Genomic DNA, 24,550 nt, shown 5'->3' with positions numbered 1-24,550 from the left:
TTTTTGTGAGAAGCTGGGGTGTGGAGGGAGGAGCTTGTGTCACCCTGATGCATTCGGCAGCTGTGGCCCAAAAGAGCAAAACAGCAGAGATACCCCTTTTGTAAAGGTTCTCTCAGGTGGTGAGAGAAACCTGGAGACAAAAAAGGTGGCCCCATGGGACTGCCTGCTGAACGCAGATGGGCAAAGCCTAGCATGGCCCAGATATTTTGGCATCGCCTTCCTTTCCTCGTTTACTTGCTACTTTACAGATTGGTCTTCCAAGTTATTTGTGTGAATTGGTCACCTTCTGATTATCATCTTTTTGTGGCCTAGTGCCCCATATCCTGACGTCGCTTATGACTTAGGAGGCACGTCAGTGCTCTGTGTCAGCCCACAGCTGATGTCGGCGAAGCAAGGTCCGCCTTCCCCTGTTGCAGCAGAGCAGCCTGGCCCAGGAGGAGGGCGGCTGCGGTGGGGTGGGAGGGGAGCTGGCCTGTTCCCAGCCACGGCCCCGTGTGCGCTTGCCTCAGTGTAGCAGGGGCATAAGGGAAGTTCTGGGGTTTCTGCCCCTGGAGAGCCAGGCTTGGCTGGACTCTGGCGATGAGGCACGCTCCTGGCTTCCTCGTCTGCCTCCATTTGGTTTGGCACCAATAGTCCTGCTGCTTTTTCACTTGGGGGAAGAAGGGGCATTTTGGGGCATATATCCTTTTCCCATGTTCTCTCCTGCCTCATGTACCCTGGTTTGGTAAACAGCAGGTGTGATCTCATCAAGTCCCGTGTGGGTGGCAGGGCTCTGAGGGCACTGACAGGCCCCAGTGTCCCTGCCTGGACCCCCAGGGCTCCCTGACTCTGCCCATGGCCCAGGCTCCCATGTCACCCCCCTGGGGCCATCAGCTCCTGCCCCAGCAGTGCCACAGCGGGGCCAGGCTCCAGCTCCCCATGGCCCTGCCCTGCCCTGCTCGGCTATGGGCCCCACTGAGCTGGGCTTTCCTGCAGGCCCACCGCCCGGCCTGGCCTCGGGCCTGTCCCCGTCCCCAGGGAGGTGCCCAGTGCTGGGGGCTGGGGCTGCCCCAGTGCCCCCCGGCTGCTCACGCCCAGCTGGGGCAGTGGAACGCAGGACAGGCCCTGGCAGACAAGGCCCTTTCAGGCACCCTGGTACTGGGCATGCTATTTTATCTGTGTGCTTTACTTACTAAAATAGAATGAAAATACAGTATTAATGTGTACATGACATCACTTGGTCTGTGAAATAGTGTGACAACTGCGGCGTGACAGTAAGAGCTATTGATTACATAGTGTTTTAGTTACAGTTTAATTTTTGAGAGATGGGTGGCTGCAAAAAATTATCTGTCATGTGGGGCACCATTAAGATACTCAAATCTGGCGTTATTTAGAGTTGCTGATGAAACGTGTGGTAAGTATAGGAGGATTTGTAATGAGTTCTTCATTGCAGTGCCTAAATGTACAGGAGCTTATTCCCATAGCCCATGAAATCTTCAAGTACAGCAGCTTGATGCTGAGCGCCTGTATTTCATGCTGAGTGAAAGTGATCTCCACAAGAGCAAAGACTCCTTAAAATCTACCAGACTGGTGCAGAAATAAACAAATTTTGTATTTCAGAAAAAGAGGATAAAGCATGTATTTCTTTCTCCCAGTGGAGATACAAAGGGACTATTATAAACACGTGTTAACTGGCCATATGAGCTGTGTGTGTTCATTTCCCCCATTCTGTGACCAGAGCTGATCTGTCTCACTGGGATCTGAATAGGTCACAGTGTTGTTTTTCACATTTGCATAACTGGGCTTAGTATAAGTTACAGTAAAAAATTTATTAGATACTACCACTTTTTAACTTTTTTCCTTTTCTCATTGGAAATAGTGGTACAAATGTATGGCAGAACAGTGCTTTAAATATTTGATTTGTAAAATTCACTGGGTCTAAGCTTTCCAAGTGCTAAGGGTGCACCCTTCTTTTTTCTTCAGTAAAGGTTCAGGGTCCTCAGCACCTCTTTGTAAAAGGAGGCTCTGTTGGTAGTGAACTGTAGACCTGTCCGTGTGTCCTGCCTACACCTTGGCTTCATGAGTTTTGGAAAATTCTTGTTTCCTGCATGTGCAGTCACCTGCTTTGGGAGCCCTTCTAAGTTTTCTTCTAATTCTCTTCTTGATTGCAGATTGACTTGGAGCCAGAAGGGAAAGTGTATGTCATCATAGACCTTTCAGGATCGTCAGGTGAAGGTAGGGACTTTCAACATTTTATCTTATTTTTTCATGAATGGACTCTTCCAAGGGCCTCTGCAATGGAAGCATTAGAGGAAGTGCTGTGCCAATATCCTCTTAAATCTGTATGAGCTTCAGTTAAAGCGAACACATTTTGATGTACCTGCCTCTGAGTCAATGAGCAGTTGTAGTTCATCTTACCCTGTTAATCACCGATGGTAACAAGACCAGCTAAAAGGACAGTAATGAAATGAGAATGTTTTAGTAGTATTCATTTCCAGAAGAAACTTCAGAATTCTTATTTTTGGAAGAATGCTAACCATTATGTAGCTAGAAATTATAAGATATCAAAAGTCGGGGGAAAGACTTGATTTCTTTTTTAGATTATTCTAATATTTGGTATTTTTGCTCTAGATGTTTCTTTTCCAAGTAAAGTAATGACCAAAACATTGTAATGATAAGAGGTATTTTCATTGTTATGACACAGCAGTTACATGTTGGAAAAAGAAACCTGAAGAAAGATGGAAGTGAAATATTTATTAAATCTTTAAGATAATTTTCTGCTGTTAGGTGGGAACAGAGTCAGGTGGTATATGGAGGGAATAAGAGAATTTATGAAGAAGCAAATCTGTGTATCCTAGTCATGCTTTTGATGACAGCCTGATCAGCTCAAATGGCCTAGATGGCTCTTTGGGTTTGATTATTTTAAATGGTGTCCACTGATCAGCTTTACCTGATAGCTCATAGAGCTCAGCTAAATGAGGTTATCGTTGGTTCACAGTACATAAAGAAGATTCACATAAGCCCTGACAGGAGCTCAAATAGAAAATGCTATGAAATGAAATTATTTTGCCTGGCACAGTTGAGAAACAGCAGAATGCATTTATATTTCTGTTCTTTGTAATCAGTTCTTGTGCTCTGATCAGTTACTGACAGCAACTTGCAAAAACGCATATGCTCTAAATCCTGAATTTTAAAACCAAAGCAAACTGTTATTTAAATTTCATCTTATAGCCACATTTTGTACCCACATAAGAGATGCTCGGCTTTTTTTTTTTTTTCCTTCCTGCATGTTGAAGAAAATATCAGTTTAATAGTTTCCACATATCTTGCTAATTGATATGTCAGTGATGGAACTAAAATGTGGTTAAAGGCATTGGGGTGATTCTGTTGTAGGGCAGGTGGATGGTGTTGCAACCTCCCATTGATACTTAATACCGCGGCAGGCATAGTGTTACTATTCCTTAACCAGATGCATTCAGGTGTGTCAGACTGTCAGAAGGTGGGAAGAATCATGTTATGTTGCTCTTCAGAAGTTCTTTAAAACTATAAACTTCTATATAGCAAAAGAAAACATGGCTATGGTAATGTCTCCTATATTATGTGGTTCATTACCCTGTGACACTTGTAAGATGCTTGGAAAGAAACCTGCAGAACTAGAATTCATGTCATTACATGAGCATTGAAGGGGAGCACTCACATGGAATAAGCCACTGAGGGAAAACAGCTTATGAAATGCTGTCTTATGGAAAGTTTTTGTGAAGACCGAGAGGCTTTAGTTAGGGTGGATTCGGTGGAACCCTGGAGAAGTTGGTGTGCTTACAAAATGCAATAGAACTTGTATAGTTTTGAGCTTTCTCATACAATTAAATACCTGTGAAAAAGTGGTGTGTAGAAGTACTGCAAAATTCTATAGGAAAGTTACGGTCTTCCTCACAAGGGAAATTGGAGCAGTTCGTAAACTGTTTTTACGGTGTTTTGTTAGTGATGTTAAGAAATCCTGTTTTTAGATTGCTTTATTAGGGCTGAGGCCTAGATAATTTTGGATGAGTCTCCTCTCACTTCAGCTGTCTTAGTGAAGCACCTAGTTTAACAAAACAACTGTATGCATTCTTCTGTAGTGAACAGAAACACTTAACCCACATGGAAATTAACTTACTTTACATGTTTCAAAAATGCCTATTTAATTTGATCTATGTATATATACATATATAAATATGTATGTAAATAGAATACATCTGATATATTTTATGCATTGCAATGAGGCAGTTCACTGTATTTGATCTGATTTGTTGACTATGAAAGGGATGTAAGATAAAGGTTAGACTAAATACATGACTTTGGAGTGGTTAGGGTTGTTTGAGGCGATTGCTACTCTTGACCTAATCTGTTAACCAGGATCTTGTTTTTGAACTCCAGTCTTCATTGTGAATTGCACAGAATACATAGCATTCTTCTCATGCTGAGCAAATAGGTATCAATATTTCACCTCGGGTTCTGGAGGGGAACAATTGGCAATTTATGAAAATAAAAATAACTGTAGCAACTATTTTAACTGAAAGAAACAATCATGTCTCAGCGGTATTTAAAGAAAAAAGGCAATAAAAAAATCTGTCATTGAGATGTAGAATATACTTGCCAACCAGTATTGTCTTGTAATTCTGTGTACTGAAAATTGGTTTGTTTCTTCTTCATAATATATGCAGGTTTCTAATTATCAGCAATCAATAATGCAACTTCAGTTATTTGGCACTTCTAAAAGATTTTTAAGATCTGTCTTGGAATAACTGACTTAAGATTAGTTGAATCCATTAATAAGGGCAGAGAGCTTTGTCCTTTATTAAGTTGCCTCTAAGAGGCGAAAGTCCTAATTTTGTAAGTGAGCCTTTATGGGAATAAATTGCTATATAAATTTAAAGTTTACATATAAAATCCTAAATGGTGGAGAAAGAACCACCATTCTCAATAGTAGTATATTCTCAATAATTTTAGTAAGCTTTTATGTTATATTGATATAAGATGTTGTTACGGTGTACCTCTTAAAATTCAATTGTCCCTTTGTCCCAGCTGCCAGATTGATTATCCCTCTGCATTATTTGCACTTGCATGGCAAAACAATGAAAACTGTTCATTGTTATAAGCTGACTTCCTCAACAAAAGTACACAATTTCTCTTCCTCCTTCTCCTTCCTCTAACCTGAATCATTCATGGACTTTCATCACTTGCGTGGCTTAGGTGTACAGAAGAGATGGAAATATGGCAGATTCAAAGGGAGGTAAAGAGTACTTCTGCCTCTCCTTGTCATACTGTCGCGAATGCAGGCTTGTGGATATGGCCGACTACACCAAATTGCCACAAATATAGCCTTCTGTATCCTGCTGACTACACCAAACTGTCGGGAATATGATTTGTTACACAGCTTTAGTTAGCAATCTAAGATTTATTAATATTTTTGAGATAGATCACAGTATTAGGTATTGTATTAGTATAATTCTTAACAGCACTAGCCAATATAAAACAGCAATTTGATGGAATTTTTTACAGTCAACATAGCAACTTAGTTAAAGATTAGAGAATGGCAAGGTTCACTCTATTGCTTAGAAGTGCACAAAGGAAAATTGAGGTATACTTGAGTTAGAATGATTCAGAGGGATTGTGGATGCAGGGGATAAGGAGGACCCTCCTGCTGAGTCACGAGGTTCAGAATAGACCACCTTGCTTTCTAAACATCTTTCAGAGAGAAGTCTAGGTGTGGCTAGGTCCAATCTTAGTCTCGAACTTGGTCAATGGTTTATGTGAATAGGGATAATACATATATATAGTCAAATTGCACATGCAGACACACCCACCAAGGTTAACCTGTGAATAAAATTTCCCTATTCGTGAGTTTCATAAATTACTCACTTTTATGTGCTGGCATTCATCAGCGCACAGCTGGCAAACCTCGCAAAATCAGTGTCACTCATCCCACTGCAGTCCCTCTTGGATTGCTAGTTATAAGATCAAGATGATTGACTTTGGTCAGTATTTTACATTCTGGCCACAATTCTGGTACACAAGTCAGGCAGCAGGTAGACCAGGTGTGGACAGAGATTGCCTCATGCCCAAGTCATTTGACCAAAATAACAACACAATAGGGCTTGTGCTGGATCCAAAAGTAGCCCAGGGAGCCTGAACCACCACACACACTGAGACAGACTTAGCTATCAGTGTTAGCATCTGGCAGGTATTTTTATGTGGAACTGTAGAAAGGAGGCTTGAGCTGCTGGCTTTGCTACTTGCAGTTTTTCTCCCATTTTAAAGACAAGCTACAAATCCATGGGAGCTTATAGAGCTGTGCCAGTTTCTCTGCCATTTCCTATATTGTGAAATTTCCTCCAGAAGCCACCTGAAGGAAAGGCTCTGCTTCTCCAGCAGCAACAGTGCACTTGTGAGGGGTCAGCCTGTAAAGTCCAAGGCTTTAGACTGCTCTCCACTGGATATCTTGCGGCACTGCCAACTTTCACAGTGGATCATTCAAATCTCAAAGTATTTGTATTTGTTCTGAAAACATCATTTTCTAGAACTTGCTCCCATTCAATTCTAGTCTTTGCAGAAAATGGTTGAAAAATACAAATGCTAAAGTCTGAGAAGTGGAAGACAAACTACATAAAAAGCCCTTACAACAACAAACCCCACAGGAACATTTTTATCATCACCTTTTTTACACTAATCCTGTTTTGGAGCCTGCTTACAGCTTCTGAATGTTTGTTCTGCACTGAGAGGGAGGGTGATTAACTACTTATTTTAGCAATCTTTTGTAAATTCTGTAGTAGGAACTGTCTGGCCCACATACTGAAAAGAAAATGCTAAATGAACTGTTTGTCATGCAAAAGGCAATGTTCTCAAAAGTTAGGATTTAAATTTTTCTGCTGAAATTCAAAGATCCCTATATTATGCTTTCAAAACCAGTCCTGCAAAACACTTTAGCTCACTTTTCCTGATGGGAACGTAGGCAGAGGGAGAGAAAACATCCCTTAAAATACATTTTTTTAAAATTCTCCATTTTAAATTATGTAACCAGTATTTCCATAACACCTGAGATTCAGGTCTTTAAACTCTCTATGCCAAAATTGATCTACAGGGGTATTTACCTTCTGTAGATATATTTTATTTAAAATGGCTCTGTGCATTCAGAGTAAATACGCATTTGTGTTTCCTATGAATGGAAACAGCTGCCTCAGTGGAAACTTCCCAAATGGCATTTCAGGACATGGTTTAGGAGACATGGTAGTGTTGGGTTGATGGTTGGACTTGATGATCGTAGAGGTCTTTCCACCTTAATGATTTTATGATTCTATGGAATGTAGATACACACTCAGGTATCCATTCACAGACTAAAATAACTACAACAGTTAATCAGTGAAGTTCTATTTATAAAAGTATTTGTTTATAATGTTAATATTTTACTGTATTTTTAAAGTGCTGACAAATAATAACTGCCTGCTCTGAACTTTTAAACATAAATCCCTTTGGTCAAACAAAGAAATGGAGCTTCTATGGACCTGACACAGCATGTGGTAGCATTAGTTGAAATTTTTTGGTTAACTTCATTGAGCCATGTCCTGTGCCATATGTAAGCGCATAAGATCCTTAAGAATAAGTGTTGCTGATAACTTGCTTTTAGGAGACCAGTGCAAAATATGGGTGGCTGTTGTTACTCTGCCAGAATATTTTGTCAGTCTTGCAAAGCACGTAATCAGCCAATTTTGCTATTAACCAAACATCTGGTGACTCCACTTCATGTATGCAGTTACAAGAAAAGCAAGGTTTAGAGTAGACTGGTGTTTGTAAGAAGTAATTAGCTTGGGAAAGGTCTATCATATTTATTCTCTGTTACTTCACAAAGTGGACCTAATGATTGCATGGGTTTTTAGTCTTGTAGCTTCAAGTTCTGCCAGAGCTATGGAGATAGGTGTGTCTGTTTATCAGTCTTCGGATGAACAGGAGAGACTCTAAGACATGCTGTCTTATTCATTTCTTCAGTGCTGCTTGTTGTCTGAGGTCATATTGATTTTCTGTATTACTTCAGTGTTGCTGTAGCATATGCTTTATTTCTAGGCTGAAGTGTACTCATTGACTGTTTTATTGACATGCTTTGGCAGTATTTTTTGATCTATTTTAGTGCTTATAGAGTTTTGTGAGTGAGGTTTTTTGAGTGATTTCAGAAATACTTAAGAGCTGCAGTGTAGCTGATCAATATCCAAATGCAGGCTGAAAGTTTAAAACATAACTCATATGATGACACAGTAATTCAATTTATAAACTGGAGTAACAGATGGCCATCAAGTGGGTAAGAGAGGTAGGTTGCCTTAGGAAACTGAGGATTAAAAACATTTTCAACAAACTCGGTTTCATATAGACTGAAAGACAGATGCTGCTGTATTTAAAAGCTTGTGGCTCTACTGCAGTTGTCATTGTAGATTTCTTCTTTCTTTGGAATTATTGGCTTATGTATGACACAAATGTGTATGGTTACGTATGATAGCTTTCTACCAACTTAAAAATTAAGTTATCATTTGCAATATGTCAGTATTGACTCAACTGTAGAATTACTTCAGAATGACCTTGATATGTTAGGGTTTTTTAAAACTGTATTTATTATAGGTATCATGTAATAAAAATTGTATAAACTCTTCAACACTCTCTTTCTATGTACTATGTTTAACCAATTGTAATGCTTTTTATTGTTGTTAGATGTCCCAATTTGCGTAATGCAATTGTTTTTCTGTATAACTACAGATTCCCCATTTTAGAGCAGGTAGTTGAATTGCAATAAAACACCACCGCTTGTGCTGGAGATGGTAGGTGCTGCAGAAAGCAGCCTGTTTGAAGTTCTTGGTTATGTCTATGAGTTAGGTAGTTACAAAAGATTACATCTTCTAATACATTTATTTTCAGAAACATCTTCCCATAGATACTTACGTTTCACAGGGTGAAGAACTTAAGGTGATATTTAACAATAAAGCCTGTTAGCTGAAGTTATGGCAGTATTTTGTGAATGCAAAACACATTTTGTTTAGGTTGATTATTTGGCCTTTTGCATTGAAATGCCCAACAAAGAAGTCCTTAGATACCTGACTACAAGTTATATATTTAACATTTACGTCAAAATACATGAGTTTAGAAGAGGTTTCCTGGTTCTTGCTAGCTCATTTAGTTTGAAGGCTCTCAGCTTTGCAAATACAGTTATTGCTGATTGGTGTACATCCCTGCTTATTGTAGGGGGGTTGGACTAGATGACCTTTAAAGGTCCCTTCCAACCCAAACTATTATTTGATTCTCCTGTGGCAGAAGTTCTGCAGGAAAAAGGAGATCAGCATTGGTGGAAGCAGGGTATGCTTCTTAATGCCATTTTTGTGTGACATACCTGATAAGTCTGTAACATAGATATGGCATGTTAATCAGAATATCCACAGGATTTATTCCAGGCATCCAACTTCAGTAGAATCGATACCGTAAGAAAAACTGTATTTGTGTTCCATGTTGTAGCATCCTTTTGCAAAGATCTGTTAGTAGAAAATACCCCATGGGTTGAAAACTACCTCTACAATTCCTAATGTATCCATTTGTCAGAGTTTTTGTTCTTAAGACTATTTTGTAGTCGTCATCATCATTAATTACACTTCTTATGCTATGAGGGCCCAGAAGATGAGATCTGGTTGTGCTAGGCACTGTCTGAAGAGAGAACAGCAGAAGGTGCCTACCCAGAAATATCAAAGTCTAAATGACACGCATGCAGGAGCTAGTCTTTTTGCTTGCTTGTTTCAGGAATCTGCCTTAGTGAAGGCAGTGTTTTCTTTCACTAATGTCTTCTGCAAATACAGCTTTGACAGGCTGGGGTTTTGGGAGGTTCTTCTATTATCTCTGATTATTGCCATTTTGGGACATTTGTGGTGCTGTTGAAAGATTTGTTAGGCAAACCATGAAATAGTTTCTGGTAGCCATCAGCTGCTGATCTTAGGGTGTGGAACAGGCTATGAAGAATGCTTGTGTCTGTTCAGAATTTCTAGTATATGACTAGGTACAAAGATCTCAGCTGAATATTGTTCCAGTAGGTGGAGAGCAGTTCACCTCTTTCTAGAAACTCAGTTTTTTAGAAGGTACAAATTGTTCTTTATTCCCACTAATACATCTCTTCCATCAGGATGTATCTCTAGCCCACCTTTGCTACTCATCCTGGCAGTAGCACCTCTCTCTGAAAGAAAGTTTCAAGTTGATCACAAGCTTTTAATTGCCAATAATTGCATTTTAAGATGGAGAACCAATTGTGTAATATCCCACGCAGTTATGGTAAACACATTGAAAAGAAGAATCACAATCTCTTAATAAATTCACTGCAGAGACCTTCTTATCTCTTACTTTGCAACCCATAATTGAGCATTCAGCACACGCACATCCTTACCTTCCTCTGTAATTTAATGTCTGACTGGAAGCTGATGCGTTGGAGGTGGCTTAGGGAGAGCCATACAGAGCCTGGGGAGAGACAAAGATACAGTCAGAGTGCACTGCCCTCAGGGCAGGAGGGGCCCAACAAGCCTCTGCAGCTTCTCCAGGGCTGTAGGTGGAGTGGAAATGATCTGCACAAATGGATTTGTTGTGGCATTGGGGCAGGCAGTCTTCCAGGGATAAAATTTAAAGTATCTGTAAAGTAAGGATGCTGCTCGATGCCTGGGAAGCTGTTTACCAAGACTCAGCTAAGCACAGAAACATATTTTTAGACTCAAGGCTGGGTCTGAACAGGACAGTGCTGAACTGGCAGTGCTAACCAGATGTTTTCTGTCTTCAGTCACTTGACTCAGGTAGGTTTACGAGCTAGAGCTCTTTCACAAATGCAGCTCCCCCTGAAAGTTCCCACAAATATTGTGTGCTCAGGGAGATAGGGTTTGAAGTGTCCATATTGTATACCTTTTCCCCCTTCCCAATGTAAAACAAAATATCCAGTCAAAGAAACCAGGCACACATTTGTTGCTCTGCTCTGGGCAGTCTCAGTAAGGAGGACTCTGCTTCTTCTAAAGGCCTAATCTCATGTTTTTATTCATAGCTTGGGTGAAGGTAGGGTACTACACTAGCTTTTTGGTTTTGCTTCTGTAGGCTGCCTTACTTTAACAAAACAACAGCAAGCAGTAGCGTTTGTGCTATCTTCAAATGTAACCAGAATCTTTGTGTTCAAAATTCATTATGCAGTGTACCAGCTGAGAACCTATTTCCTTTGAAGCTTTGGTTTTATGCACATAGGGTTTGGGGGATTATTTTTTCCCTATTCAGCTTTTCATTTCTTCAGCACCAGAAGTTCAGCACGCATGTAAACCACAAGTGAGGAAAAAGGGTAAAATCGAAGAAATAAAAGAAGCTTAAACTGGTTTGTAAAGTTTTTTCCTTCTGCTATGTCTTAATTTCTCCTCTTAGGAGGGATAATTCAAAACTATCACTAATATGTCTTTTCTCTTGGGTCTTATTTGGTTTAATCTTAAAATACCTCCGTGCTGAAGAGTGGATATGTATTACAAAAATGAATTTTTTTTTTCCTAGGTTTCTTTCTATCTCTTCTTGGAACTATGAATCTGTTTTATTTCTGTGTTTACAACTGGAAGAAATCTTTGCCCATCCAGATCTTGAGTTTCTAGTTTGTTTATTTAAACAAACAAACAAAACCCAACAGAACCCCCCCCCCCCCCAAGCATTGCATTTATAATAAATGTGTTAGAATAAGTTAATGTCAGTAGATATCTGTAATTCACCTGACTCTGGTGCGTATTTACTTGTTGATCTGGTAGGTGCTATGTTTCTCCTGAGACAGAATTTCACCTGTTGGTAGCATGGCATCTGAAAGCAGATGTCTGTGTGTTGTTACCCAAATGACAATAACTGGAAAGCCTGCGAGGAGGAGCTGTGAAATAGTAGTGTGACTGTCCACATTAAGTTCTTTGCTCTTGCAAGTTAACACTGACTTCAGTAATGGCACAGGCATTTGGCTGAGAAAATGAACCTTGCAAGCTAACTGATCAAAGCCAAAATTCTTTTTAAAGGTATGAGTGCAGACAGAAATTAGACCTTGGTGACAATTCAGTCTGTTGGTGCATAATCCTTTTAAACTGCACCACTCAGTGAAGAGGTTCTCCAAAGGGTGCTTATGCAACTTTGACTTTCTGCGGCAAATGCCTTCGTAACGAACATCCCTCTGTGGATTTATAGCCGTCCCTTGGATTGTATCCAGTTAGCTGATGGAACATCTGGTAAGCATTGAGGGTTTGTAATAAGCCCTTACTGTATAAATCTGGCTCAACTTTTCAGGCAAGATCGATGACCTTTTCTTGGCAGGCTTCTAGCTGTTTGCCAAAACAAGTGCTTCACAGGGAGCAAGACGCTGGTAGAAGATTTGGTTTAAAGGCGCCTTTGTATTGTACTGTAAGAGTTTGTACTTGTTTAAGGAAAATTGCATTATATTGAAATAGAAAAGTAATGAAACTCATATACAGACCATGTTCCAAACTGCTGCACCTCTCTTCTCCATTCATGTAGTAAACGCTGATTTCCATATGTTGTTTTTTTCCTAAGAAAATTGTGCAAGGTCTTTGGAATAGGCATATTTAATTTTACCACTGTGTACGCCTAGTATGTTTTTTGAAGAAAATTAAAGGCAAGTATCAAATTAAAAACTATAGTGATGTTTTCATACATCAGTGAAACACGAGCTAGTAATAGGATTTGAAATAGAAATAAATTTTTGGAAATCTGTATATGGCTAGCTATTTCACAATATAAGACACTACATAGATTAATCCAATGCTCATTGTATAACATGATATGATGTGAAAAATACATATAGCTTTTTGTTGTTGTTGTTGTACTTCATAACATACACAACCTATGCTCTGTTACTATGTTAGTGTTTTGCTCTACGCTTCTGTTGTTGCAGTAGTGTGCTCTGAATCGATCTGTTCCCTCTTCACCCTTATGCTCCCCAACAACAGGATAATTGTTAATTCTTGGTATCATTGAGGAAAAAAAGTCAGTGTAGTCTATTTTGATTAATTGATTAGGGAATGAATAGATGAGGTAATACATCCATTAAAGACAGGTCTAGCCATGTTCCTGGCCATTCCATCTACCAGTGAGGTTGTGAAAACTTTGGGAACACTAATGTCTTTTCTGAACATCATTAACCAAATGTTTATTGCCTTCAATATAACCTAAAAATCTGCTTCTGTTTTTTAAATGAGTTCTAGAGTACTATAAACTGCTGGAGTCTCAAAAACTATGTATTTTTTGAATATAGTCTTGAAAGGTTTAAATATTTGAGTATAGCTGGAAACAGAAGTCAATTTAGGAAAGCTTGTTTTTAGTAGAGGCTCAAAATCTGCATACAGTTGCATATTTATTTCTTGAAATTTCTTTAATTTCTTGACAATAAGTGTTGTAATATATTAAGTAGCGGTAAATACATTTTCATCTTTTAAAGCTGGGTAAAATAATCATTTAATGGAAAAGTACCATCGTTATTTCTTAGGTAAAAGCCTGAATTTAAAACTCATACTTTTTAAAATAATAAGCAGATGTTCCAAAAAACCAGTCCCATTACCTGTGCTCGTTTGCCACAGAATCTTAAATATTGTCAGTCTTTTGCACTTCCCATTGAGCAAGAGTGAACAGTATTACAAACCTGTGGTGCATGATATGGAGTTTCAGTAAAGATGAAACAAAGCATTTGAGAAAAGTTAATACATTATATATCCTGTAAATCAGCAAAATTTATACCTGCTGTTACTTTTGTTTTGAGGCAGCGCTATGCAGTGCAGTGAGCGTCCCAAAAATTAGAGAGTAAAATCAGACTAATAAAGCACACTACTCAGGGGAAGCCCTTGTCTATAGCGAACATGGCTGTCATTAAGAGGGACTCTTGGACTCTGGTTTACTACTGGACATTTGGTACTATTAAATATGTGTGTTTATGCCTCTCAGTGGTAAGTCATCCTTTATACTGTTGGAGAATAAAGCAAACTATAATCTCAGTATTTCATAAGTGACTATTACTTGCTGAAGCAAACACCTAGCTAAAAATATTTTACTGCGGAAGTAGGTAAAAAGAGCTGCATACAAAAGGGCAGTAGTTCTGTCGGTCAGAAGCTTTGTTGGCAGGTTTTGCAGGTTACACTTGTGTAGTCAGAAACTCTTTATTTTTTTTGTATCAGCAGCTGTGCTCATAATTTAGTAGACATTCAGTCTATGATAGATCTTTTAAGGCCTACTGTTAACTAAATTTGTGGGTTTTGCAATGCCAAAGTAGAATGAATGAATGCATTGGAACTTCATTATACTGAACTATAATAGCGTGGGTTTGTGCTGGTTTGGGTTTTTTTTCTTTAAAGATTTTGCTAATCATAACATGTTCTTAGAAATGCCTCTGCAAAGGCATTTGCAGTGACAATACTGTATTAATTCTTGTGGTACTCTCAGAATACAGTATGATTTGTGAGACTTGCTAACATTGCTTTCACCCCTGCCTCACCTTCAAGCATCTACAATTTGGCTGAAAGAATAGGAATGGTGGTTGTGTGTAGTAGGACTTACCTCTAAAATAATGAGGTAGCACAGATGATTTTCCATAGGTACCTTTATCTGTCCTTTAGAATTTACTCTTTCCTTTTCTCCGCTAGTGTCTTTTCATGGGCGTTTTGTACCTGTGGGGGGACAAATTGTTTGCCACTATAAAAGGCAGTCTCTTGACAGAAAAATGACTGAGTAGAGCATGTGTGTATTATTTGCAAGTTAGTTTTTTTGAAAGAAAACTTCAAAGAAAGCAAGATGCAACTCCAAAAACAAAGATCAAGCCCTTTCATAATTTCTCTGGATTTTCAGAAGGTCTATACTAAGGAAAGTATCACAAGCCACAAACTGAGATACATACTCTGACCTAAACACTGCCTAGTCTTTTTTTTTTTTTTATTGTGCTGTGACTTTTAGTTTGCTTTCATTATTTCTTCCATATTTCTTTAATGTATTCTTCAAAAAAAGTGAATTATATGTGATATCAGGAATAATATAAAATATAGATTTTAATCTGTGGTAGCAGCTTTAACAAAGAAACTGCCTGATGTGTTGGACTGTCAGCTATTGCATGTGGTATAGATCCTTAATTTCTCTTATACTAAGACTGGGGTATATTTCTCAGAAATTATATTTCTGTAACACACGCTAAACTTAGAATGTTAATAAATAATGAAGCAATGTCAGAGTCCAGGGCAAAATCCTCAGCCTGAATAAATCTGAGGAGTTTTAATTACTGCAATTTGCACCAGTGGGGCTTCTTCCTCCAAGACAGAACAGATAGAAAATCTCATTTATATTATGGTGTTGTAAAGGAAGACTGAGAAATATGCCCTTTCTACTTATTCTCCATTTATAATTCCCAGATCAGTACCAGGCAACTGGATTGTTCCAGTGAATTCCTAAGCATGTGCTTTTCTTCTTTATTAAACTTTGTGTTTTCAAAAAATCTTTAATATAGTATTTTTTAGCTTCATCCCATCATCTTGGAATTCTGCTTTGCTGTTAATGGGCTATTTAAGGGAAACATCTTCCATTGCAATTCATGAATTCCCATAGTAGATAAAAGTATCCCAGGGTATCAGTTCACCTCTGTCTAAAATACTGGAAGCAGCTGTACTTTTCTCTTTGTCAGAGCAATGTAATTGTTTACATTTGCACAGCAATATCATAAGGCAAGAAAGAACTAGAAAGGAAGAAAGAACTTCTTTTCCCATTTAGACTTCCGAAAAATGAAACTGTGTGAATGTATAATCACTTTCAGACTTTGGTTCAGGGTGCTTGAAGACTCAGTCCTGCCTTTATAAAAAATATGATGCAGTATTTACTATTGTACGACAAAGAACTAAAGCCATCCTGTTTTCTTTTCTGAAAATGTGCCCATTTAGCAATACTGTTCTCCCAGTAATCCTGTTCAAGGACTTCATTTGGGGCTTGGTAAAAGTCAGATGGTTACTGTGGGATTGTCTTCACATCCAAAGAAACTTTCAGATGCAGAGGTGAGAATATTAAGACCAGGTTTGAGGCTTTGCCTCAGTGGTTGAGTTCTTAGTTTTACAAAAACAGACCTGTGCATTTCAGTTGATTTAGTAAACAAGCAATGCACACCCACGTGTTCAATTAACATTATATTTAATATTATATTCAGAAGCAGAGTTCACAAATATTTCAGTGTGTTGTAAATGTCAGTGTGCGAATCACAGCATACGTGCTGAACAGAGGGGAGAAAAAAGAAAAAGGTCTCACGAGCTGCAAGCGCGGTAAGTAAAGCTTAAATTGTGCGGTTTTGGAGCCTTTTGGGTTTTTTGCCTTTTTTTTTTTAAAGCTACAGCAATTTGAGTTTCAGTGTCTGATTTACTTTTGTGTTAGAACAGGCTGTGGACTAAACAAATTTTTACTTTCAAATGCTTTAAAGTATTTTGGACGAAAAATAGAGTTAAAATTTATAAAGAATTCTAAGGGGGTTTTATGATTCATTTGTATGCATTCCATAAGTACAGCAGATTTTGCTAATATCCGTGATGGCAGATGTTTGTGTGAGAACACGCACTTTTCACGTGTTCATAGTCTTTGGAGTGAACAGAAGTACAGAGCTATTACACTGAATATACTTCAAGACTGCAAATTTTGTACTTCAGGCAAGATAATATAGCTCTCGACATGCAGTGGAATCACTGAACCCATTTTATAACAATGTTTTTGAGGATAAGATTGTCTGGTTAAACCCCATAACTGGAGCGATTTGTACATCTGCCATCCTGACTTTGGGCAAGATTCTTCTGTGTGTTAACAGACTTGTCTGGAAAACAGGAGTATGTCTGTGTATTGTGCTGTGAGGCTAATTATTAATAAGTGGAAGTTTTCCTTGAGAGAAAGAGGTTGTTAAAGACTGGAAAAGGGTTTGAGATTTAGATTTATATCTTGTTTTCAGTTAACTACCTACTCTTCACTGAAATAGTAGAAAGTACAGTCAGTGTAATGTGATGAACTTTGTTATTAAAAATACAATTTCTCCCTGTTTCAGAGTCCTTTTTTTTTTTTTTCCTGTTTTTAAGGATCTGTTAGTATTAAACTATTTTTGCTGGCTGTAGCTAATAAATTGTAATCAGGGGTCCTTTTTCAAAACCCCTTCTCAGGACATTTTACTGAATATCGTACCTTTGTGTATAAATGCAGGAGTTATAAATTCTTAGTTATATTTTTAAATTTGAGTGGCAAATTGACCACAATGAATGGGTTTTTTTCTCCCAATGTTTGGTGGTGTAGTAAATTTCAGAATTGATCTTAAACCAGGAAAACCAAAACAAAACAAAAGCTGAAGACTGTATGAACTACTTGCAGGATTTGAAGACTAAAAATCTTACAGGTTTTTTTAAAAAAAAAACCAACACAAGCAGCTGTCATCCCTGGTCTTTATTATTAGAGAGCATAAATTATGCATGCTCATGGAAGGACAGATACGTAACATGTATAAGATATTGGAGATATCTTTACTTCTTCCTTTAGCCTTTGTGGGATGTAATCAGTAACAGAAACTGCTTTGGAGGGTTTGATTTTGTTCATTTCAGAATGCATATATCACTAAAACTTAGCTTCTCTTAGGTAGATTAAGCATTCCTCTTATCTGTGCTTGAGACTTTGACTAAGTTATATACGGAAATCACATCTTGTTCTTCAAGTATTTTTCCTAAATTTTTGAGTGGGAGAAGGGGCGGGAGACTTCGCGTACTCAGTAGTATCTTGTTTGATGTCTTCTCCTAAGGTCTGTGCACTGACAGACTTTGCGCCTAGGATAGCAAACCCATTTGGCATATTAGGATGTGATCCAGCTTTTCATATTTCTGTTTCTTTGCAGCACCACAGTCCTCATTATTTACAGATTTCTAACTCTATATTGCTCCAGAAAGGTTGGCTCGGAATATGAGCTTTCAAATAGCATGAGCCTATGTTTCTGCATTCTTTTCAGGCTTATCACCCATTTCCTGGGCCTCAGCAGGAGTCAGTGGAACTCTTGCCACCAACTAGATTAATTACATGAGTTGTTGGGCACACTCTTTCCTTACAAACTGAGAATGGCGACTCAGTGAAAGATTCAGAGTAGCAAATGCAAACATCTTTCTTCTATGCTGGTTTAGCTATACATAGCAAAAAAGTGTTTCATTTCATTGCTACTGCCTTTGGAGAAGAAAGCATTTAAGAATCCTTGTAAAAAGCTGATGCAACTAATACTGTCCAATGTCTTCTACAATGGTTTCTCTGCATTCTTAATATTTTTTTTTTGTAGGGTAACAAGACTCCTGATTCCTCATTTAATATGTAGTCAGAGTAGTGGAAGCAGTTTCCCTTTACTGAGTGTATGGCAGACATGCAGGCTATAAAATTTGTATTTGAGAACTTGTATCTTTCTTGTTTCTTTGCCCAAACTCTTTATAAAATATGAAAATGAAATTATTTTGTTACCAAATTCGTTTTTTAAGTTACAAATACCATATGCTGCTTAAGTCACAGATACTTCTCAGGGTTGTTTTTACATAATAGTCTAAGACTGATTCCTTCTAGCAATACTGCTACTGCTAACACTTGCCAGCATTGAAGGAACGCATAGAGGACTTCAAAAGTGGTTTGGCTGTGCTATAGCACAGGTGAAACTGTTGTTTGCAGCATTTCTGGTCTGAGAAACTTTGGCTAGCATGAGGCATGCAGTATGTCTTCTGTGATAGTAATGAGGCCAACCCAGCTATACTGGAACAATTTTACATCAGTAAGAGATTTGGAAGACAACATGGAAAGAATCCAATCTTCCAGTTTCATACCTATGCTAGAAAGGCTAAGAAAAGAATCTGTCTTTAAACATCTGGATTCTATTTCTTCTGTTTGCTGGTACTGATCTTGAGTTCTCTTTTTATTCATTCTTCTTCTCTCTGTTCCTGGGAGACATACGGTTGGGGTTTTTCATTAGAAATGGAAGTTTCTGTTAAGGATTACACAGAATAAAGTTAAATAATGGCATTGTTAAATTCAGTAGGATCTAAATTTTATGACTAGTTTCCTATTTTTATAGCACCCAACTAAATATTTTCCTTTTTTTTTTTTGCTTCTAGTCCTTCTTCCTCAAATAACAGTTGAGGACTGACTTCATAGGTTGGTATACGTTAATCACACATGAGCTAAACGTGAAATGTGCTGTTAAAGATTAGGTAGTTCCAGTTTGAAATTATTCTGGTGTTTGTAATACTGATATCCTTTTTGGAAATTTACTGCTACTTTTGTGTAGCTCTGTAATCAATAGCGTTTCAGAAGGTCATTTTCTAAGAAATGGGCACAAAAGCTCTGTAACTGTAAAGAAAGAGATTTTTAATTTATTTTTTTTTTAAAAAAAAGACGTAATTATCTTTTGTTTTCACTGGGTTAGTGCCTATTCTTGGTAGCTCCTTCCAGAGAACCCAATTGACACAACCCAAGTTGTGTCAATTAGGCAAACAGTCTCTTGAGGCAAGTATCTTTCCACAGAAAGCAATGTGGAATGAAGGCTTTTTCTCCTTTTGTTCCTTAACTTCTGTGGGATGTAGCCACCTACATAATTTAGGTTCTTGTGAAAACAGCACCTGATATCTGTCTCTGTAGGCACTAAAGCCCTAATTTGTCCCGTGTTTCTTTGTACAGTGTTTGATTATGCACAGCTCTCAGCACCAGTGCATATGAGTAGTGTCTTCTCTTGCTCTGAATGCTAAACCAAACAAAGCTTCTTTTATGCCTTATTACAATGGGAGGAAGAGAGCAGATGACCATTGTTTGAATGTGGAGCTAAAAATCTAAGTAAAATTTCTTTTTGTCCTTGTTATTGTAAGGTTGGATTGAATTCATTATCTTGTTGACTGGCCTGTAGCTGCCTTCTCTTGCTTCCTGCTGAGCTGCTTATCGTGGCCTGGTGTGCATTGCTTCCCCTTCCACTTCCTGCCAGCTTCATCTCCAGAAGCGCAGGCAGGCCAATGTCTGAAGTCCCTGCCCTAGCAAAACTGATTTGTATTTGGATATTGGTATTTAGAGCTGTGATTTCCTATAAATCCTTCCTTGCTGAGATCTTTAAAGCTGCTATAGTAAAGATAAGTAAAAGCAGTTACAAAGTTGACAGAATCAGTTGAACAGCAGAGTGGATCTTCCTCTTCGACTTGTCTTGGAAAGACTACTGAAATATGTAATCGCTGTGGGGTGAAGTGACTGTTTTGGTGTGGCAGTGAAACTGTGCCTGTCTATTATTTAGAGTTCATTCTTAGGAAAAAATAATTGTGAGTTGTAGTATTTATGTTTTATTACAAGTTATAGGGATAAATTAGCATATCTTTATATGGCAATAACAAGGCATGGAGCTGCCAATCCAAAGCACCACTTTTGTACATTTTGCGTTTGAGAAGATAAACAGAATCCATAGGAAAAGCATAATAAATAGGAGATACTCTGCTGTTGTAGACCATTCTGTTGAAGACCATTCAGATTACAAAAGTAATCTTAAAATTGAAAAGACAGGAAAAAGATGAAAACATTTACACCAAACTGGTTCCATCAGTCAAAAGGATACGCTCATATATGCGTGTGTGTGCACGTATACACACATAAATACGTATATTATTGTAGTTTAAAGACATAATTCATAACTGAAAGATGTCTTGTGCCTGGAAAACGTTAGCATGTTTGATATGTTGTATCAGAAAAAGAAGTAGTTCCATTATGGTTTTATCAAACACACTAATAATGAATAATGGTTGTAGTAGTATCGGTGTATTTATTTATATTGACTTAGCATGTATCCTTTTATGTTCAAATGACCAAGTTACTTACAGTTTTAATTCTAGATCATTATTGTGCCCATCTGCAGTGTTTCTAGGGATAATAAATTGTATCGCTTAACTGGAAGATGCTAGATACACAAAATAGCCTTTTACTAATTTGGTTGACTTTAAATTGTTACCTGTTCCTGTTGCACTGTGTTGTGGTTTCACCAAAACAGCAGTGCCCAACCTCCTTAATTTTGCATCTAGTTGGCCATACCACTTTCATATTGATTTGGATGAAGAAAACCTAAGCAACTTATGTTTGTCATGTGTTTCCGTCACAGCTGGTGACAAACACTTCCTTTATTTGATATTGTTAAGTCTGAGGTGGCTACATCTCAATATTTAAATCCCTTGCTGAAGAACCAGCACTGTTTTGTAAGACTGGTTTATTTGCCTTTACTTTCTGTTTCTGCTTATGGCCTAGAGGTAATTTTTACATTGCTTGTGGCAAAAGCACAGAAATAGCTATTTGAAAACTTGATAAAAAGCCAAAAGGGAAAACAGAAGATGGCTAAGTTTCTGCAAGTAAGGAGTATGAAAAGCTAACTAAAATTTAAGCAGCAAGCGACTATTCAGTGAAACATTATTTAAGACATTTCCAGCATTTTATCAACATTTGTTATCTGAGGTATGAAAAAAGGTGGTTCTACAAACAAGTTGCAGGACTGTAGGTAACGTAATTTAGAATTAAAATATTATATAAACCACAATCTTGAGACCATGGTCTTACTCCTTCTGCTGGTATCATTGATGTCCTTTATATGGAAAACAGCCGAGATTTCCTGTGTATGGTAATAACTGCATTTATATGGTGTTTCTTATCAGCATAGAAGATTTTACATGTTGCATAAGCTTTACAACATCTTTAGAAGATGTGTTTTTATGTGGAGAAACTGAGGCAGAGATGCTGTCATTCCTCCAGACTGGGAGGATTATAGGCTAGTGGGTTGGTCAGTGAACACAGGATTCAGGAAGCAGCCTCAGCAAAAAAGTATTTGTGGCTTTGGACAAGTCTTTGATTTACCCCACATCTCAGTTCTCTCAGTGTGTGAACACTGAATAGAACTGCCAGGGGTAAAATACATGGAAAACTGAATCAAGCAGACGGCACAGCAAAGAGACTGGAGCATGTTTGAGCTGAGATCAGTTCTCATGATGCCCATGCTACCAGCCTGAACTCAGTCAGGCATAGTGAACAAAAAGGCTATATAAAACTAATGGATTTATCTGCCTGGATGCATTCCTGTGCCCCCTGCTCTAGTTGTACCTGCTCAAGTAGGGGGGTTGGACAAAATGATCTCCAGAGGTCTCTTCCAACCCCTACCATTCTGTGATACTTCTGTGTCAGATGCTGCTTGATGGTAGCCTTTAAAATGCTTTCTGGTAACAAGAAAGTGCTTTTCTGATTCTGGAGGAAAATAAAAACAGAAATATCAGTGTTTCTAATTATATTTCTTTTTTCAATGCAGTACTTGAGAGCCTCCAGCTAGTAGCAAGTGCTTTATTTTTTGCCTCAAGCCATCTAACTGTGGCAGATTTATGAGGCAGAGTTACTTTCTGGGCGCTGGGCACTGGAGCTTGGGTTCAGTTCCCTAAAGGAGGGCTATCAGCTACGTGTTCCCTATTATATTCTCAAATCAAAACCTCAGAATAATTTGTAATTGAAGTGCAGCAACTTTAGAATGAATTTCTGAATTGCATGCATAGGTGAAGGAAATCGATTAAAATGTCCTGTCAGTTTCGAGGAAAAGCGATGGTGCAGATTCTGATTTGCTCTACTTCCCCTTCCTGTCAGCTGCTGTTGAAGACTGAGACAAAGATCTGATGTGCAGGTTTTTTCCCCACAGGATCAGTATTAGGCAGTGTTTTCAGTATTTCCATTAATACTTCGGTGCTTCAGAGAAGCATTAGAACTCTCAGTATGCTTCACTGGTGACACCCTTGAGAAGAAAATCAAGGTTGGGGTATCAAGTCATGCAATAATATTGACATGAAAGTGATTCATTTTAAAGCTATTGAATTATGAATTATGAATCTCTCTTCAGTATCCAGCACTGTGATCCTTATTCATGGAGGGCAAATGAGGATTGCTGATGTACAGGTTGCAAATCAGGTCCTTTACCCTGTGTCTCACCTGTGTGACACAAATAGGAAAAAAGCAACAGCTTAATGAAAGGGTGCTAATTAGTTGGGGGGTTTGTTTTGGTTTTGTTTGTTTGTATTTTACAAAATGTTCCACATTACAGATTTAGTGTAAAGTATCAAACCAGCTCACTCTTACTGAGTCTTTTACCCTTACACTAGTTACTGTAGTGTAAGATAGAGACAGTGCAAGTTCCACACTGCATTATTTGAAAACTCTTAGAAGAAGGGAGCAGTTGATTATGAAAATAGCTGAAGCACCCTTTACAAGCTGCAGAATGTCATGTTTGAAATAGGCAGCATGTATGCTTTTAAGGAGGTAGAGGGTTGATTTTGCTGGTCCTTCCTGGACTACTGCTTAGCTCCTTTTTTGGGAGAACTTCCAAAGTTTAGGATTCATCCATGTCACATTGTTAGAATAGATTACATGTTTTTAAAAGAAAACAACAAGAATTTGCTTTAGATAATGTTGGGTTACTTTTAAAAGGGAAAATCCTTGGAGGAGTGTTTTGCTCTTGTTATTCAGAATTCATACACAGTTAATATTTAGTTCAAATTATTTCAACAGAATGCTTTTACCTAAATAAAGTTGCTTTCATTAATAGTACAGAGAATGGATTTTGATTTGTAATTGATTAACTGTCTTAATGTGTTTGCATCAATTGAAAAATGCACTAGCACAAGCAAAAGCACAATATTGCTCCAAGTAATTTTCCAGCCCTTTGTTTCAGTGGCTGGAATGGCATTTAAGGTAACTATGCAATGTAACAGATGCTGATTTCATCCTATATTGCTGTCATGGTAATGACTAATAGTGCTGATAAAAGGCAGTTGAGCATTTGCCTAGGGCATGGAAGACTGACTCTCTAGGGTGAACTGTACCATGATGTCAACGTTGTTTGCAATGCATGGATTCCATCATGGCTCCGTGTTTATCCCGTCTTTAAATAGTCCTTGCTTTTATGCAGAACTCCTCTGTTCTGATTTACAGTAGAAATCTGGTATCTGTGGTGGTGTTTTGCTGTGTTAAATTAGAATCGGTACTATAGACAAAGGCAAAAACTTAAGTATTAAAAAGGAATCTCTTTCTGGTTTTGATATCAAGGGAATACTTGGGTGGCCTATGTGAAATCAGTTGGTGGTCTAGCTCTAATTCCTCATGGATACAGGAAAAACAAACAAAAAACCCCTTCATTATAAACAACACCCTTGCTGATACATTCAGCATGGAACAAGAAGTGAGCTGCAGAGGAATGAAATCCTCTGTGACCTTTAGATAAAACTTCTCCTGGAATACTGTCTGTACTGGTAGTGAAAGTTGCATACTGCTTGCTGTCTTATTTTGTTACTGGATTTCAGTTTCCTTAAATCGGGCTGCAGATATAGTTTAAGAAGGGAGCTCCATCCACTGTTTGCTCATTTCTGAGCAAGTAGAGGAAATTAGCCATAGAAAGTTGTATTTGGATACGTAATTCCTCGAATAGTAATTTCACTGTTTTACCTTTAGGCATGCA

The 24,550-nt window shown here is 38.2% G+C and overlaps 1 protein-coding gene across 1 annotated transcript in view; it reads left to right on the top strand.

The window, feature by feature from the left end:
• The window catches only part of PRKCE (protein kinase C epsilon), a 297,906-nt gene that overhangs the window by 98,916 nt on the left and 174,440 nt on the right, over positions 1-24,550 (top strand). Inside the window, exon 2 of the mRNA XM_064446071.1 lies at positions 2,151-2,214. Coding sequence (XP_064302141.1) covers positions 2,151-2,214 — 64 coding nt within the window. The remainder of the gene's footprint in view (positions 1-2,150; positions 2,215-24,550) is intronic.

Source organism: Phalacrocorax carbo, chromosome 3, assembly GCF_963921805.1.
Source record: "Phalacrocorax carbo chromosome 3, bPhaCar2.1, whole genome shotgun sequence".
Taxonomy (NCBI): Eukaryota; Metazoa; Chordata; class Aves; order Suliformes; family Phalacrocoracidae; genus Phalacrocorax; species Phalacrocorax carbo.
Note: the sequence above shows the minus strand (reverse complement) of the source record. Positions and strands in the feature narration are given on the sequence as shown.